Source organism: Columba livia, chromosome Z, assembly GCF_036013475.1.
Source record: "Columba livia isolate bColLiv1 breed racing homer chromosome Z, bColLiv1.pat.W.v2, whole genome shotgun sequence".
Taxonomy (NCBI): Eukaryota; Metazoa; Chordata; class Aves; order Columbiformes; family Columbidae; genus Columba; species Columba livia.
Genome location: NC_088642.1, coordinates 27,049,658 through 27,068,138, shown reverse-complemented (window position 1 = coordinate 27,068,138; position 18,481 = coordinate 27,049,658). Strand labels below are relative to the sequence as shown.

General features: G+C 42.9%; 1 protein-coding gene across 2 annotated transcripts in view; it reads left to right on the top strand.

The window, feature by feature from the left end:
- The first annotated feature begins 902 nt into the window (after positions 1 to 902).
- The window catches only part of PLPP1 (phospholipid phosphatase 1), a 67,711-nt gene continuing 50,132 nt past the window's right edge, over positions 903 to 18,481 (top strand). The window contains exons 1-2 of one of the 2 annotated variants that reach the window (XM_065045229.1): positions 904 to 1,169; positions 17,292 to 17,446. In XM_065045229.1, coding sequence (XP_064901301.1) covers positions 1,112 to 1,169; positions 17,292 to 17,446 — 213 coding nt within the window. In that variant the 5' untranslated portion in view covers positions 904 to 1,111. Of the gene's footprint in view, positions 1,170 to 17,291; positions 17,447 to 18,481 lie in introns of both variants that reach the window. The other variant, XM_065045231.1, reaches the window with a different exon arrangement.

Below are 18,481 nucleotides of genomic sequence, written 5' to 3'. Positions count from 1 at the left end.
GAGTGTGGGAAGCACGTCCCACCTAGAACAAAACACAGATGTGCTCGGTGGAGCGAGGGATCAGTTTGTGCCCAGCAGCACTGACAACACTGGTGAATAAAGTTGTCTGCTTTGTGGTAAACGCTGTTAAAATAAAAACGTGGTTTTCTATGCAGAAAACATTTTGTGTTGGTCACTATTTTCTTTCCAAATAAAACCTTTTAACAAGGGAAAAAGATTGTTTTGGGTTGGGCTGAAACTCAACTTCTCAGCTCTTTTGCAATTTTCCAACACTTGCAGAAGTGGAAGCAGATTTTCCCTCTTATTAAAAAAAAAATAAGCAAAAAAAAAAATCCCCGTGTTCGCAGCAGCGGAGCCATCCGCAGCTCTGGCGGGCAGGCCCAGGTGCCGCGGCCGCTGAGCCCCTGTGTCCGCCCGGCGGCTGGGACACCGCGCCGGGGCCGGCCCCGCTGCCCGCCGCCGGTGTTTGTCGCCCCGCGGGCCGCACTCCGGTGCACGGCCCGCATGGCCTCAGGCCAGGGCCGGGCAGGCAGGTGGAGGCAGAGCACAGGCACAGCTCGGGCAGCGACCGAGGCACTCCCTCCGGCGCCGCCGGCCCCGCCGCAGCTCCAGCAGCGATGCGGGCCGGGGAAAGCGCGCACCAGCCGGGCGGGCAGCCACCCCGCAGTCCCTCAGGCAGCGCGGAGCCGCGGGCGAGAGGCGGGGCGCGGGCTCCGCGGCGAGGGGCTCCCCGGTGGACGGGGCGGGGCCGGGCCGCCGCGCGATTGGCCGGCTCCGGACTGCCATTGAAGCGCTGCCGCCGGTGGGGCGTCCCAGCGGCGAGAGGGGGCGGGCGGAGGCGCCGCCGCCATCCCGCCCCTCCTTCCCGCCCGCCCGCCCGCCTTAAAGCCCCGGTGGGCGCTGCAGTGGTGGCAGTAGCGCAGTGCGGGCGGCGACTGCGGCGGTGCTAGGCTCGCAGGGGGCGGGCGCCATTGGCTCGGAGCGCGGCGCCCGAACGCGGCGCAGCCCCTCCCGGCCGCCGCCCCTCCCGGCCGTCTGCGCTGTGCCCCCGCCTCTCGGGCCGGGGCTGTCACCGCGCCGCGCCTGACGCCGGGCGCCCGGCGCTGCCAGCATGTTTGACAGGACGCGGCTGCCCTTCGTGGCGCTGGACGTGGTCTGCGTGGCGCTGGGTAGGTCGGCGGGCCGCGGCGGGGCGAGGGAAGCCGCCCCCGAGGCGCTGCGCTCCGCTCCGTCCCCGCACGGCGCCGCACTAATCGCATGCTCGCCTCCCCCTCCCCGTGGCGCCAGGCACCACCCCGGAGCGGGTCCTCGTCCAGCCTGCGCCTTCGCTGTGCCTGTCTGCCGCCTCCACAGCTGCCTGCCGCCCCTTCACCCCCATCCTCCTTCCCCTCCCCTTCCCCACCGCACCGGGCGGACGGCGGCGCCGCGGCCTCCTGGCCCTCGCCTGGAGGAATCTGGTCGCTGCCGCCCCCGCCGGGGCCGCGGGCTAGGAAGGGAAAGGTCCTGGGGGGTTTGGAGCTGCTGCCGCTTATCCACTGACATCTGGAGCTCCCTCTTCTCTCTGCTGTCCTTCTTCTTCCCTCCCCTCTTCCGCCGGCTGTGGCAAAATCCTGTGCGGGGAAGGTGAGTGCTGCAGCCTGGGGTGTGCGGGTTACCCGGGTGGGTCGGAGCGGTGTCCGGCATCACACACGGCTCACCCCGGCTGCAGCGGAGCTGGCACCGTAGGTGGTGTGCAGCAGCCAAGAGGTTCAGTGTGAGACTGGAGTTGTGTGCGGCCTCCGTGAAGCTGAACTCGTGCTCTAGTTGAGGTCTGGAAATGGAATTGGGGTATTGGTTAGAACGTGATGTTTGTGTCCTGTCTGTGCAGCAGCGAGGGACGCGTGTAGGGGCAGGAGCGATGCCTCGGTGCGGTGGTGGCCCCGTGGTAAACCTCACAGCCACAGCACACTGCCACGGCACTGCCAATTTGTGTTAGCTAGTACAAATAACACCTTCCTAGTGCTGCTGTCTTCTGTTTTTAGTCCCTGGCTCTGTTAAAAACGACATCATGGCCTGTCAACTTAGGTTAATTTTTTCCTTTTATGTCACGACACGCCGTAAAGAGTAATGATATTAGTTATCAATTAGCAAAGGGGAAATTCTACTCTGTAAAGAGCTGTGACTTCTGAGTGTTGAGAGTCAGGCAAGTGTCTTCAGTATCTGAAGAGGTGCTTCTTGGTCCAAGCATTTGTTAGAGGTGTTTGCTTCTTAATTGAATGGGAACAGCATTTCAGTAATACATTTAAGCACTTGCTTGTCACATTCAGTGGTGTTCACTCAAACAGTTCTGGCTCATGAAGTCTCTTATGGTGTAAGATGTCTATAGCATCAGTATGAATGTAATGATCAACACTGTATCTTGCTAGATGGTTTGTATGGCAATGGAACCTACAGCTAAATGGCACTGAAGAACAAAATTACAGTGAATGATGCATTGGTTTGACAAAAATGATATATGAGAGAGCTTTTGGAGAATGAGTGGATGTAGTCTAGTAGGAGCAGTCTCTATTCGGATCAGAAGTTTTACAAAGCTATGCTGTAGCAAGGCTTAAACTTTTTCATGCTGTCTTTATGGCCAGTCAAGCAGTTTTGTCTGTCCTCGTAACTGTCATTATAAAATCTTTCTAATTAGGAAAAGCTTTGCACTGTGCATATATTTTTGTCTGTTCAAGTACTATGTGCGTATTCTAAGTCATTTTGAGTTATCAAGGCAAACACAATATATTAAATTAAGACTGTAGGAAGCATATGACTTGAGGGCCATCCAGCTGAGAAAATTAGGGTTTTTCCCTGCTTCTGCCTCAAGTTATTACCTAGGGGCTAGATTCTTGGCCTCTCTCTGCAATGTAGTACCAATTCACACACCTTCCCTGTCACCAGGTAGCATTTGGATCACAGATGCTCTAATCTGATGTCTTGGTGTGCTGGAGGGTTGACAGACTTTGTTTTCCCTTGGGCTTGTTTACTTCCTACTAGTAGGAGCAAAAATGCAGGCAGTGCTTAACATAAAGACTCCTGACACCTGCTGCTTTAAACACATTGAGCTAAAGGTTTTAGCGAAACTCTAGCTGACACAAAAATATGTGAGTGTAGGAATGGGATAGATAATGGATATAGAACCAAATTATTTTCCTCTTCTCCCTGGCTCCCATGTGATTGAGACAGCCATTTAGATGAACATAGTCTTAAGCCTGTGTGTCTAAACGGGGAATCTGTTTTAGGTTTTTTTGCTGTTAGAGAAATGTTCCTGTTGATTGTGGACTTTTATTATAACTCACACTTTTTCTCTACCCTTTCCCCCCCCCAAGTGTACTTTGATATCTGCTCAAATGACCAAGGTAACTGCCCAGATAAATTGACTTGCAGGTATTGATAATGTGATACCTAATATCTCTACTAAAGAAACCATGAAGAAGCCTCCAAGAGAAAACCTCTTTAACTGTGTCATACTGAAAGTTTCAGTCTATGTAGACCAGCTTCAGTTGAGGACTGAACTCTTAATTTTGGTGTGGTAGCCCATTCTACTACAAAAAGGGCTACCAGTAGCATACTGGTTGCTTTAGCAGGTCAATTTGACTAGTTATCTCAAGAGGTTCCTTCCAACCCTAAACGTCCTGTGATTTTTGCAATCCCCAAGGTAACTTGTACTGTCAGTTGATACAGAGGTGGCCTTTTTTCTTCTTCTCCCTCTCTTTCCCCTACCTTCCACATAGTAAGTGAACATGGGGAAGAATTAATTTCATTGTGTCAGCAGTTTTGGACAGAAAAAAACTGAGGAAATAACTTCAAGTTGCAGTGATCTGCCTAATCCATAAGCTCACTGCTACATAAATGCGTGACTCTGATTTTAAGTTCCTGTGATTTACTTGCTCCTGTTGTAGTCTAACCATTCTTTCTGCAGGTTCAACTCTCCCAAGGCAAGTTTTCCAAAAGGGACAGAAGGGAAAGAGAGCGTTACTGTGATTTTTGGGGTGATATAATGGGTTTATTGAAAGGTCTGACCAGAGCCCAACATGGAAGAGAGTTAAGAGACAAGGAAACATATCAAGAAAGAGCAGACAGCATGGGAGAGCAACATCTCCCCCTTTATGTGGCATTAAGCTATCAGATCAGTTGCTGCCTGAAACCTAAGTCTCAGGTTGCTATTAATTGGCATTTAAGGAAACTCACTCCCCCATCCACCTTTCTACCCAGTAAGGGAGAGAGAATCCAGGCAAAGCAGTCTTTGGTGCCCTGAGAAAATTAAGAATTGCCTTTATTATCAGGATTATAATTCCTTCCTTCTACATGATACTAGTGCTTCAGTATTGAACTAGTTTAATATTCTGTAATCTAAAAAAAAAAACGCAACCCCTGCAGATTTTTGCAGCATCTGTCCTTAAACAGTGTGACGAGGCCACATCTGCATTCTGTGTGTGTGTGCTGATCTGCAGCACTGGGTGTGTGTGTGTGCAGATCTGCAGTGCAGGCAACAGCTCCCTTATTCTGCCGTCCAGCAGACAGTGGCCAGCTTCTTCCTTTCCCAGAAAGCATGAGTGGCCTGGACTGCAGGTTTTCTTCTGCATACTTTGTTACTTGTCTCTTTGTTCTTCTGATGGACATTCTGTGTAGCATGGCACAGGTGTGTAAATGGAATGATAGTTCTAGACAACAGTAAAACCAGTTTTCGCCAATACTGAGACTTGATTCTTATGGTTTATTACAGTTTAAATTTGTCATGCAAAAATAACAGCTTATTAAAATAACTTTGTTAATTAGCTTGTGACTGATGTCTTCATTAAGTGCTACACTTAGACTCCATGGCACTGTTACAGGTCTGTTGTTCGACTGCAAATCAGGCTGCTTCTTCATTAAGGCAGGTTAACAACACTTAAAGAACAAAGTCGGAGAAACCCATAGTAATTTTCCTGTAGTGAGTGGAAGGACCTACTAAATATGTTTACCTTTGGACCAAATTCTCGCTAAGACCAAGATCAGATTAAAGTAAGTTCTGCAGGGTTAACTGAAGTAATACGGAAAACATTCTCGGTGCCACTAAACTAGGACAACTTGCTTCTGGTCCATGGTTGTTGCAATTCATGCCAAACTTGAGTGCAGGGATGCAGTACAACAGAATTGTTTTAGTACCTTGCCTGACTATGCAATCACTGACAAGCTATTATAAGTAATTAGGGAGTGTACTTTTCAATTTGTGATTGCTGGTGTAATGCAAGAATATGTACAGCCAAATATTAGAAAAATTGATGTCTTCTAAAGAATTCAGCCCTTCACTGTTCTGATCCACTCTTCTCTAGTATGTTGGAAATAGTGAAAGATTGTTAATAAAATTTAGAACTGCTGTAGATTGTAGTTAATTCTGGTGCATGTGTTGAGTTTTCTGGGGTTTTTGCCTCCTCTCCCAAGTCCTGTCCCATGCTGGTTCCAGGAGCCAACTGGAGACTTCCCTAGTGTGCAGCTGTTTTCTATCAGTGGGGCTGTATGCTACTTGGGTGTTGAGGTACCCTGAGCTGCAAGCAGTACTTGTAGGACAAAGAAGGGTTTGGTACACGGTGGGTGGTGGGAACAGTGGGCCTGTGGCAGCCTGATTTTTGTCATGGAGCTACTTCTGAGTTAAGGGAAGAAGTTCTGGTCTTCTGAACAGAACAACATGTGGACCAAACTCAGGAATACCAAATGCTTACATTGTTCTTTTAAGCTTACTAGATAAAGACTGCAGGAATGTTGTGTGATAAAAAGCAGATGTATGTGTACAGAGCAGGCGAGTTTGATTTTGCAGTGTGTGAGATGTCTGGGACAACTTTGCACACCTTGTACAATGTTTTTGCTTTAGGTGCTGTTCTTCCCTTTTGGAAGTGTTTACTTGCTGTCACTGAAGGCAGTTGTCTCTGATGAATAAGGTATTGCTGTTCAGTCAAGGAAGGCCTTCTATGTGGGTTAGCACTTCCTGGTTGCCCTAGTTCAAATAAAACCTCCTCCACTATTACTTGTGACTCACTGACATGTGTGTCACCATCCTTATTTTCCATGTCATGTGGATGGTCAATCCTCCAGTGCATTAATATAATACACTGTAAAGCTGCAACAGGTTCATGTGAAAGGGCAGCTTGTCTTTAAATGGCACTGTCTACCTAGGTACCACAAGATGATTCTCATCAAGTTGTCTCTCAGTTTATTGGAAACATGGTTGTTACCTGAAACAGGGAAAGTCTTGCCTTCCCTTTCACACTTAGTTTTCTTGAGCACATGAAACCGAGTACTGTGGTTGTGATGTTGTCCCTTGTTACTGTCTTTGGCAAGATCCACCCAAAGACACTATGTCTTGCTAGGAAGCCTTCAGAGAAACTTCAGGGTAGAACTTGACTAGTTAGTGTTTATAAATAAACACTATTTGAAGTCAGCAATCAGGTTCTTGCTTTGCTGGATATTGCTATTAAAGTCTATCTTGTACTCTGGTTAACCCCTGTCTCAAAAAGCAAACTTCTTGAACTTTTTTACAGTGATATCTAACTCCTAATTCACCTTCCAGTGCCTTGCTATGAGCCAAATCTTGAACTCAGCACTATATTATTTCCTCTCGGCATAATAGAGGAAGATGCTTGTCAGCAGTGAGGTTCCCTACCAGCCGCCTGAGCCCTGGTGACTCTTTGACCTTAAGCAGATGGAAAGACTCGTGCAATATGCTTATGTGAAGCTGGTGACCTTTGCTTAAGGCAGTGGGAGGAAAGGGGCTTCTGACATTTTCTGTAGAAAATGAAGTACCACACTAAAGCTAAACAATGAAGTAGCTCATCACTCGTAGTTGATGAGGCCCTGGCTCACCTTTGTAGATGCTTAGGTGCTTGTTTGAGCCTGTGCTGATTCAATGCACTGACCTGGATTTAGAGAGTTGGATGGTATGAACTCATATTGACTAAATGCAGCTCTGTTTGGAGCCCATTCAATCACAGCCCTGGTGTGAGAGAACGTAAAAGCAGTTGACGGCTGGTTGCCTGTTACTGCGTAGTTTTATGTAAGAGCACTGTTGCACTGACCCAGATGCTGATGACAGGATAAAGCTGTTAGTCCTCTGTCTGTGGCCTGTGTCTGGAGCCACACAAGCAAGTAGCAAGATGTGACCTAACTCCGTAAGGTACCTGATGATGAGAGAGATCTCAGGCTTTGTATGTAGCCTTCCTAGTGACTTGGAGTTGTCCCAGAGAACTGATAATTCTCCTGGACTAAATTCTGCAAAGAGCGTTAATATCACCTTGGATGATGGGAGGGAAAAAAGTGCTGAACGTAATTATGTAGAACCTTATTGGGAAAATATACTACCCACAGAAGTATGGCTTTAGAAAAAAAGTCAGATTTATTGGTATGGCCTTGATTATTGCTGTGTCTGCTCATGGGGGTGGTGATGGTACAGGGAGTTGGCTCCTTTCCCTCTCTCTTGTCCTGCAAAGGAAACTGCTTTTTCTTGGCATCTAATAAAGAGAAACAGTTGACTGAAGACAACTGAAAAATCCATGAACACTAGAAATTCAGGTAATGGATAAGTAGTGAGTGACTAGTTTTAACCTGGTATATGGCAGAAATAAAACCATTTAACACTATCCTGAAGAAGCCAGATTTCCTTAAGATGCTTTCCTAGACCACTTTGTTAGAACAAGGTAGTTGTTGATAATCTGTTCAGCTGTGGCAATAGGCCTCTCAGTTCCCTCCTGTGAGCAGACCCACAAACAGTTTTCCAGCCGAGTACTGTTGTCCTGCAGATTAAAAACTGGAAGAAAACTGTGACACTTATTTATATTAATGATTTTCTGCTCATACCTTCTTGTTTGACAATCAACTGCTAATGACTTGACCCACTTTCTGGGAGGAATTTTCCTTCCCAAGTCACAAGACTGATCTCAGAGGCACAGAACTAAAAACTGTCTTGATCAACTTGCATTGTCTTTCAAACTACTTTTGTCAGATTCTCTGCCATGTGAATCTTTCTAGCAGTCAGGTGCAGCTTTTAAACTTAAGACTGCTTGTTCATACATAATCTGAAAGTAGACCCAAGAAAGCTTCTTTAGCAGAATATTATACAGAAAAATAATGTTGAATCTGTCTGGTGCATTTATTAAACATTTTCTGTTATCATATTGAGTTACAGGATTTGAAACAACCAGTACAAGAAGCATTAGTAGGCTAGTCCTGCTCTGTTATAGCCTTCTCTGATTAATCTCTAAAAAGCTGTAACCAAGAAGCAGTCTGACTCAGGAGTGTGTTCCCTTCAGTTTTATTTGTATTGTATTATAATTCAATGCAGTTTTGGCATCTCCTATTCATGTGGCATCTTGATACCCAGTAACAGGAGAATAATTGTGTGTTTGGGGAAAGGGGGGGGAGTGGGCTGCTTTGTTTTTAATTTTAAATTAAAAAGGGTGAATATGTCAGGTCGGGGATCAGAACCCTGATTCTTTTAAATGGAACTGGAGTTACACAAGGGCCATATCAATGCAGCCTTATTTCTGTGATGCTGCAGATGAAGCAATGAATTGTGCTAGACTTAGCCTAGATTTTAGTGCCTCCTTCCCTTTGGCTGCCATTGCTACTGGTGCAGCTTTCAGAGAGGCCACATGACGGGTGCTTGATCCCTTAAGGTAGCATAAGATGTTGACTGGTCATCCCTGATATAGAAGGGTAACAGATAGATGTTTGTTACATGCTTTCTTTCATAGGGAAGGAGGAAGTTGTACTAAACAGTTGTTTTACTCTGTTTTTTTTGCCTCTAAATGTAGGGATTCTGTATCAAATTGCAGCATCTTGAGTAGCTTCTGCCTCTCTTATAATAAGGTAAAATTTCTCCCTCAAATTAATTCTTGGGCATATTTGTCCCTTAAACTTCGAAGGCAACTGTGAGGCTGATGTGGCCCCCAGTGAAAATGAGTTTGACACACCTGGTATAAAATGATGTTCAGGTGGACTATTTAATGGAAATTCTGAGTCCCTCTGTAGCACTGCCATTGTAAGGCTTGACTTTATTAAATAGTCTTTAAATAAAACATCATGCTTGTAAGACTCATAGGAAAAAGATCATTTACACTCCTAACAGCTAATTGCCTATTATATTTCTAGAGACTGAATGTTATTTTGGGTCAGGGTGTGTAGCTGTATGTGAAATACTTAGAACACCTTTTGCTGTGTACTTCCACAAAACAAAGATTAAAACGAAAAAAGTTGTAACTTCTGGAGTTTAAAAGAGAACTGATCTTAAATGACATTCAGAGTTGGTGTTGCCTGCAGGAAAAAAAAAAATCTGTTGCTGTCTTGCCAGCAGCTGACCTGGATAGTTCCGTTTCTTTTTCTGTATTATTTTCCCTGTCCCTAAGCTCAGTGCTTTAGGTGGACTGTTTGCAGATCTTGATCTCTGGGGGCTATGGACATAGTTTTGTATCTCTGGGCTTTTTAATTCCCTGGACAATACAGTTAAAGCCTTTAACAGTGAACATAAGGCTGAGCACACAATGCAAGCAGTGATTAAATACTTAATTCCCCCTAAACAGGAAGGCTTATAGTGGGAGAAGTTGCTCCTGCTTGGTCTGGCTGCAGCCGGTTCTGTTCTTCCCCTGCTATGAGCACTGCAGCACAAGGAGCTGCTGACCTCTCCGTCTCTGGTGTCTTTTAGCTATTAGTCTGAGGGTCTTAAATCTTTCTGTCAGGTCTGTCAGTAATCAGGGCAATTGGCCTCTGCCCCTCTGGGTGAACTGCTAATGAGTTCCAGGTGGCTGTCGACTTGGACCTTCTCTGCCCCCTGAAAGGAGCAGAGCCCAGGGCACAGCCTTTGCTTGTGACCTGCAGCTGGCTCACCTGAGCAATGTATTTTTCCATGTGTAAGTAGCAGAGCAGGCTAGGATATATTACTGCCCTGTAAATGTTCACAGGAGACACAACTGCATGTTTTTTAGACTAACAGGTACCTAATGCTTCTAAAAGTTGTGGCTTGTTTGGTTGAAAATGTAGCAATAAGGGAGAATACACTTGTCTGTGTTAGTATTCTTAAACAAGCGTTGTGACTTGATCTAATGGATTGGTAGCATAGATGACTGAACTTCTGCTTCCGTGTTGAATGGGGACACTAGAATATGATGTAGCTTTCTGCTATTAAATGACTGGACTAGAAACTGCACTCTGCTGTGGTGAGGCTGGTCCAGCTCGGAGGAAGGTTTCCTTCATGCCCTGCCTTCACCACCCTTGCCTTTGCCCAACCAAAATTGAAAGGCACAGTCATTTAGTGAAACTGTTGTCAGGTTGCTGATCTGGCTTTTCTGCTAGCCAAATAATATATCAGAAAACAAATAAAAATGTAAGTAGTGTAATAGTTGCAAGTAGAATAGTAGCAGAGATTAGAATGTAGTTCAGGCTTTTAAATACCTATCTCCTGCTTACTGAAGCCTAGCACAGCTTCTGGCATTATCAGAACAATCAGTGTGCTGATATGAGAAATATTTTGCATTCCTAGGGTTGGAAAAGTAAGATAAAGTCCTTTAAAGTGGTTAGCAGGTGAGCTGAGGGCTGCTAGCTCATCTCGGCTACTGAAAATAAATAGTGTATTTTTCTTTTGCATGTTCCTCACCTGTAGGTGTCAAAAGTGTAAATGCTTTCATGTATTTTTAATCTCATCTTCCTTTTAGCAGATTTCTGTATTCCCAGAGCCCCCTGTCTAAGAGGTATTGATTCTATCACAACTTTTTTTTTCTTCACTGCTCATGGAAATAAATTTTCAGCACATCTGCTTGTCTGCAGAGAACCATCTCTCTTACAGATGCTCCCGAAATCTCTCCAGCAGTGTGAGGTTGACCTATCTCGGTTTCTTTAAATGTCTAGCATTCTCCTGTACCTCAGACCGCCTTGCAAAATGGGCAGAAAAGCAAACATGGTTTTCCTGGCTGAAAATAAATAGCAAAAATACACATGTAAGAGTGAGAGAACTTAATTTCTCCATTTTCCTCAGTCATAATTACCAGCATATAGGTTTCACCTCAGAATGAGGACATCAATCTGTCTGTAGGGTTATTTAACAGCATCATCTCCCTAATAAGAATGTAAGCTTTGAAAAGTGCCTTTTTCTTCAATAAGCAGCCTGTAGCTGAGTAATTGATCTGTTTTGTGGTTTTCATTTGCTGGGTTTTATGGAAATTATTTCTCCAATACAGTCAGAATTCCTGTTTGACAACCCCCTATTTAACTGTAAATTGTGGATTTCTTTAAAAAGCCAAAGGTGACTTTCTGCGTCAGCAAATCAAGTGCAGAATGTAGTGATCCTATTTTTCAGGGCAACTGTAGAAAAACATAAAAATTCTCCTTAGTCTCATGTTAGTCTAGTACAGTTTCTCTTAATTAGCACTTGTGAATTCAGTACAGCATGAGGAAGAAGCTTTGGATTGTGGTTAATAATCCATCTAGAATATTTTCACTTGCTATAGTCTTCCTTAAAGATGACTACCTTTCTCCCAGTTTCTAGATATTCATTAGTCTGAATGAGCGGAACTTCCTGATTGGGGGGCCAGGTAGGAGTCTGTGTGTCCTGGAGAACCTGAAACAGCAAATGAGCACAAGTTTTTAAGATGGCACAGAGCCTCAAGTGAAGACTTGGTCACTTCCACAGACAAGGACGCCAACTGGGTTAATTAAAGGATGTTTACAAAAAATACAATGCGTTCCTTTGAACTACTTACAGCTGACTTAAAGCACTACTGACCAGGAAACAATTTCACGAGGTGTTTCAGTTGATCTGAGACTATGGCCAGTCCGTCCTTGTTTGCTCTTCTTGCACACCCTTGGCTGCATGTTCCTGTTCTGTCCTTCACCCCAGCTCTGATGCTCATCTGCCTGAGTGCTGGACTAAGTGCTCCTGAAAAACCTCTGTGTGGGCATAGGGCTTTTCTTTTTTTTTTTTTTTCTTTTGGACAGGCTGGTGTGAAAAGCTGCTGCTGTGGCAAGGAAGGGGATAGCAGTGGGTGGGCAGAGGTGAGAGACTGGCAGGACAGTTTGGATTGTCTTGCGTCACCTTTGAAAGCATAGTCAGGTTTTGTGAGCACCCCTTGCTTCTGAACTAGATGGTACAGTACACTTGAAAGGGTTAGAAACTTAAGAGTCTCTTTCCTTTCAGATGTTAAACTTAATACTCCTAAATGAAGACCCATCCAAAACTGTGTCCATAGACTTAATTAGGAAGTGTTACACAAGCAGCATTTTCAGACCTGAAGATACCTCCTGTTGAACAAAAATCTGTGCTGCTCTTAAATATTTATGGCAACTGCCAGCTGTAGAAGAGGCTAATTCGATGATAAATTCTGTTTTTTACCAGTTTAGGGAAAAATATACCAACCGGCTTCTTGGCAAAGCCAAATGTACACCTGAGTATCAGAATCAAACTCCTTATGCCTCTAAACTTAAGCACCTAATGCTAGTTACAGGTCTGACAAATGCCACAAATCAAAGTGATAGTGCAGTATTTGCACTGTTATTAAAAGATATAGTTTGGTATCCAGCACCACCATTTGTAGTAGGATAAATTGTGGAATTTAAATTGTTTTTTTGTTTTCATCTTTAAAAAAAAGAGAAAACAAATCAATGATTTTTTCCTTTTTTTTTTTTTTCCCCCGAAGGAAGACCTCACCTCCCCCTTCCATTGGCTCTCATTTTCAGTTCCCAGTCCCTTTCTGTGGGTGGAGAACCATTCTCACAATGACTACCTCCCTGGTCTCACACCCTGGACTGCCCTTCCTTCCTTCCAGCCTTTTGTGTCATGCCAGAGGTGGTTAAATATGGGTTCCCTGAAGGCTATTGATATTACTGTGAATTATCTGTAGGTTTTCAATGGAAACTTTTGTTGCAACTGGCTTGAACCTTGTAACTGGAGCTGGAAATTCCTTGTGAAGTCAGCATAGCCCCATGTAACTATTTCAGCTAGATTAGTTTTGCTCTGTACAAATCTTGTGTTGCCCTGTATAGTTCTACCCAAAAACTTAAGGCTGTTTCTTACTTGTAAACCATGCTCAGCAATTAAAGTGCCAGCCTTGCCTCCCTCTCTCTCCCTCCTGTGTGCTTTCGTTCTCATCCATGTTTATGAAGCTTTTTCACCTGTCTTTCATAGGTAAAGCTTTCCAATCTCTGCAGTCTCTCTTCCTATCCAACCTTGTTACTACTGCCATAGCTTTCAGGGTTAGCCGGAGTCTGTTTGCATGAGCATCACAGGAGGAGTGTCTTCCAGTCTTCTACAGTGTCTTGGATGGGCCAGTTCCACACCACCTGAGCGATCAGGTTGTTTTGTATGTATAATTAACGCGGAGGGGAACACGATCAGAGGACTGCTGTCTGTTTCTTGCTGCTACCTAGCAAAACAGCACAGAACCTGTTGGTCAACTAGACAAAGTTTAACAGAAAACAGAGAAACTCCAGTTCTGATTCTGAAGCATACAGAGCTTCAAGGAACAGTCTTTTGTTACAGCTGAAGGTCATGCTTTGGAGGATATGAATAACAACTGAGCCATTATGATCCCTTAAGGTATAGAGCTACCTAAATCAGAAGAGCACCCTCAGGTTGCTGCTGACACTGGCTAGGTAAAAAGGAAGAGGAGGACAAGGTATGAGAGCTGATCTATAAGACTGCGTTTTAGCCTTGCAATCTCTCACTGGATCTTGGTCACCCTTTCCTCCAGTTTGTAGAAGCTAATGAAAATGAGCATTCCTCAGGAGTTCAGTGTACAGTCAGCCTGCTTAAAGGTCATGCAGATGCTTGGCATCTGTGGTGTCAATACTTACTGGCCTGCTGTGTCCATTAGTGGTTTTGGTTTGTTTTGTTTTCTCTTACAGTGAAAATTTCAGGGCTGTTTACTTACATGTATCAAGTGTTGTCTTCCCTCCCTGTAAAATAAACAATAGTGAAAATACTACTACTCATTTAGTTTAATGATCAACTAAACACCATTTCCTAAAGTCTTCTACTCCACTGCTGGAAAGCATTGCATTGTATAGATTGCAGTAGGAATTCTAATGGTAATGTAAAGAATGGAAATTTGCAGTTAGTGTGAGATGTGTAAACAATATCCAATTTCTCATTCTCTTACTGTGGACTGTATGAATGATTTTTGCTGTCACTTCGGTGAAATTGTCCTCATCTGACCCCTTTATTTATTTGCTGCTTTTCGTCTTCCCAGAATCCCATGATTAAAAATGTTTCTTAATTCCAAATCTAAATTACACACTTTTAAAGTACTTTCCAAGTACTGCATAATGTAGTCAAATCAATCTTGTTTAACAAAAAGGTAGATCCTTTTCTTTCGATAAAACAGATGTAGAAAGGAACAAAAATATACCAAGAGATATGTAAATGTATAGGCACCAGAAAAATTTTGATAACTGCTAGTTGTGTAAAAGTTCTCACAAACTACTTTTTATAAACAAATTTTACGTAAGGAAGACTATTTAAGGGGAATAAAAGAAAGCTTAATTTAAATCTTGAGTTCCTTTCCTTTTTATTGAAAACTGAGTGCATAACACTTACTGTATGGAAATGTTCCTAATTAAAAGAAAGTACTTCAGTTTCTTCCTTAACTAGGTTACAGAGTGAGTAATACCCTCCTGCTGCAGTTGCACAACAAAAAAACATCCCTTTGTATTCAAACTTTGTTTTGCTGTTAGGCTTAAAACCCTGCTTGACTAACTTAAGTTACTTACTCTTTTTCATGTGCATTCATGTAATGGCTCTTTTCTAGTTCCTAAAGAAATATTCCTTGAAAAAAAACTATGCATGACCTTTGGCCATAAACCTGTGTACTTTGGTGGCAAGAAATTTGGAATTTTTGCGCTAAGAACTGTCATATTTGCAAGTGAGTTGCTCGAGTGTATTTTAGTTTCCGAAGTGGAGCATTTAGAGGACATATTTCAGCAGCCAGCAAAAATAAAGTAGCCTGTCCTAATGGAGTTAAACCCAGATACAGAACCAAAGAAAAACACCTCAGAATCTTTCTGTAAAAATTGAGCAGTGTTGGCTCAGAAAGGCTGAAAATGTAATTGAATGACACCATTTTATGTTTTGAATAGCTTTTTTTGGGAAACAGAGGTATTTATGTCTGACTAGTCCGCAAAACACAAGCTGCTGCTTAAATTAACAGTGAGGGTGTGATTTCTGCATGTGAAAATCTGGTGACCTGTTTGAGAAGATAGGATTGTATCAAATAGGTAATGGCTTTGCCGCTCCATCATCCTGATGCTGGGTATGCAGTAGTGCAGATAAGGACGGGAAACATGGGCTCTGATTTATGTTAGTGGAGTCTTGCCATGGCCTTGAGTGGAGCTGAAAACTGGCTTGACATGCAAACATGCAGCAATGTCCTTTGATCCAAGTAGACTTTGAGTTTGGTGTGGCAGCCCTGGTATTGGAAGGGCTGCAGTTCTGTTTCAGCTGTTTCTGCTTGCTGCCAAGTTCTGTGTCTTTTCTTAGTCACTAAGGTAGAGGAGGGAGAGAAACCCTTGAGATGCAGTTAATTTTAAGGTATATCATCCTACCTCATGAAAAAGTTTTGTGACTGAAGTTCAACAAGCATAATGACATTTGCATTTTTGTTCAGTTTTGTTATACAGGATGCTAAGCATCTGCTGAAGTGCTTTGCTCTATCAGCATCCCTGGTTGTGAAGACCAAGTGTGGACAGTGTTTAGGATTTCAGATGTTTTGAGAGGGGAAAAAAAAAATCCCCTCTGCTTCACAGGAGGCTTTAAATTCCCTCCAGACTGCCTTCTGTGACTGTACCAGTTTTCTTAGGAGCAGAGTTGCGATATTAGCAAACACAGTTTCAGTATGCACTTCATGTGCTTTTGCACTGTGACTTAGCAGCGCAAACAAGGGTCCCGGATTTGTCACTCTGTTCCTACTGTTTTGTTCTTGATGCCTTTTCTGTGAAGTACATAGAAATAAGTCACTTAAAGGGGTTTTAAATAACCTTATCTGATACTCATCTTAACAAGTGTCACCAGACATCAAAGCAACCTCTTATCATGTGAATTTCTTTGAAAAGTTCTTTGTTTTCAGTACAGAAGTTTGTTTACATTGTGAGTAGTCTTTTCTGCTTTGATAATTGCACTTACGGTCTAGTTTACCTATAGAGTGTCTATATGAAGAACTGCATGTTACATGGATGTTGGGGAAAATAGAGTTTAGTTGCCCATTTTAATTTGTTTCAAACAAAAATCTACTTATTTGTTTTGTTTGGGGATTTTGCAATTATTACATAGCATTGCATAATTTATCCACTGATCTATTCAAGGGACTAAAGCAGAGTGGGGAATGAGAAAGTAGAGTAAAATGACAAACTTGGGTTTCCTGAGATCATTGCTCCTGCAAATGTCTATTCCCTAGCTAATTCTTCTTGTCAGAAATAAGTGACGGACCTGAATGTAATTGTCAGAAGTCTTGATGGCCTCTTTGGCATGACTGCCAGTATAGTGGAAGTGAACTTGTAAGAGAGGGAATGGGTAATATATCATACAGTGTAAGTTCAGAGAGCTATCATTTATACCCAAGTCTTGGTTTCTGTGTTAGTAACCTAGTTATTTTCATGCAGAAATCTTCCAAAGTGTAAAGAAGCTGTGTTAATGCAACTCTTAAAGTAGAAATCTCATTACCTTGAGATGTAGTCCATTCAGAGTGCTTATTTCCCATTGGTGTCTCTACACTTCTCTTGTTCCCCCCACCTGCATGAAAGCTATTTGCATGGAATCTTTAACTCAAAATCTACAGCGAAATCTGTGTGTATTTTTGTATTGTTCTCCGTAAACACTGACCAGATTATAGTGTATAGAACAGGGCTGGTAATTCAGGTACAAGCTGTGGGGAGGTGTTGAAGGAGGGGGGAACAAAAAGCAGCCCACCCTCAATAACTATTCAGTCATGTGAGTGGCAAATGCTTTTCTTAAGCATAATCTTGGTTCAGCGTGTGGCAACTTGCCTTAATGATGAAAGGACTTGAAATTCCATAGTTTCTTAACTTCTGTATCTGGTGGGCAACCTCAGAGTCCTTCTGAAGCAGACTTCTAGAAGAGCTAAATTTGTATTAAAATGATTTGGTAAGTGTGTGCATTGCATGATCCTTAGAAAATTTGAGTTTTGCATGTTTGGTACCTTCCTCCACGCATGTTTTAAAATGTAGTTTGCTTTGTTTTTGTTTTTTTAAATTTAACCACATGTATATCTTGTGTTTGTTTTTTGTTTTCCTTCCCCCAACAGCTGGCTTGCCCCTCGGTGTTCTAAACTTGGCCAAAATAAAACCGTATCAGAGAGGCTTTTTCTGTAATGATGACAACATCAAGTACCCGTTCCATGACAGTACCATCACATCCACTGTCCTCTACACAGTGGGGTTCACCCTGCCCATTTTCTCTGTAAGTAGCTAATATATAGGGAGCTTTGGTGATGGGAGTAAAATGTATGTCTTCTGAGAGTTCGGCACCGTGACTGAGTTAGAGACGACAGTCTATATAGGCAAAAATCCCATTTATGTATAGTTATATGCATGTGAAAGGTGCCGTTGCTATTTTCTGTTTACACGGAAAATCTGCAACTAATTTCTAACTGCTAGTATCTCTAATCTCATTTGGTTTAGGAGCAGAAAAAATGGAGAGGAGGAGTTAAACTTTATTAGTTAGTCTAGGCTTTTATCATTAGGAAGAAAAATACTACAGGCTTTCAAAACACTGTGGAATAAATACATCTGTTGTTCAGAGTGGGTTAGTCTGCTAACTTAAATACTTGCAATGTGAAAACTTGCACTGTAGTTCAGTGCACAAACCTGTAAGTAGTGACTGTTGCTTCTGTATACTTTCTACAGGAATCTAATTTGGAGTCAGTAGCTTTTCTTAGGTTAAAAAAATGTGATGACTCTTTAAACCCTTGAAAATGGGATACAGCAGCTGAAAACCTAGTTCTTGTAGAAAAGAGGTTCAGTGTTTTCAAACCCACATGATTTTTACGAATAACAATTTAACTCTTCAGTAGTTTTTCTGAAATATTTTAAGCCTGGTCGTATCCAAGTTCTTAGTAAGGTTTGAGCTGGCTTAGAGAACTAAATTTTAATTGTTCATAATAGTCTTGAACCTAAAATTGCATCTTGTTTATACCTGCAGTAGTTGACCAAACCGTATTAGAGATGGTAATCATCTTTGGTCTTCCAATAAATGTTTATGCTAAATTAATCAGTAAGAAATATTTCTTAACCTGGTTTAAGGATGGAAGCAGTCATTTTAAATGAGTAAACAGAAATCTGTGGAACCTCTACATGCATTACGCTAGTTTTGCCTTAAATGCTTATTTATTAGAGCTTTCGTTAGTCCTGTGCAGTGAATAGAAGATAGAAACAACTGTTATCATTGGTATAGTTTCAATTCTGAGGAAAATAGTCTGAAGTTTGTAATTTTGAC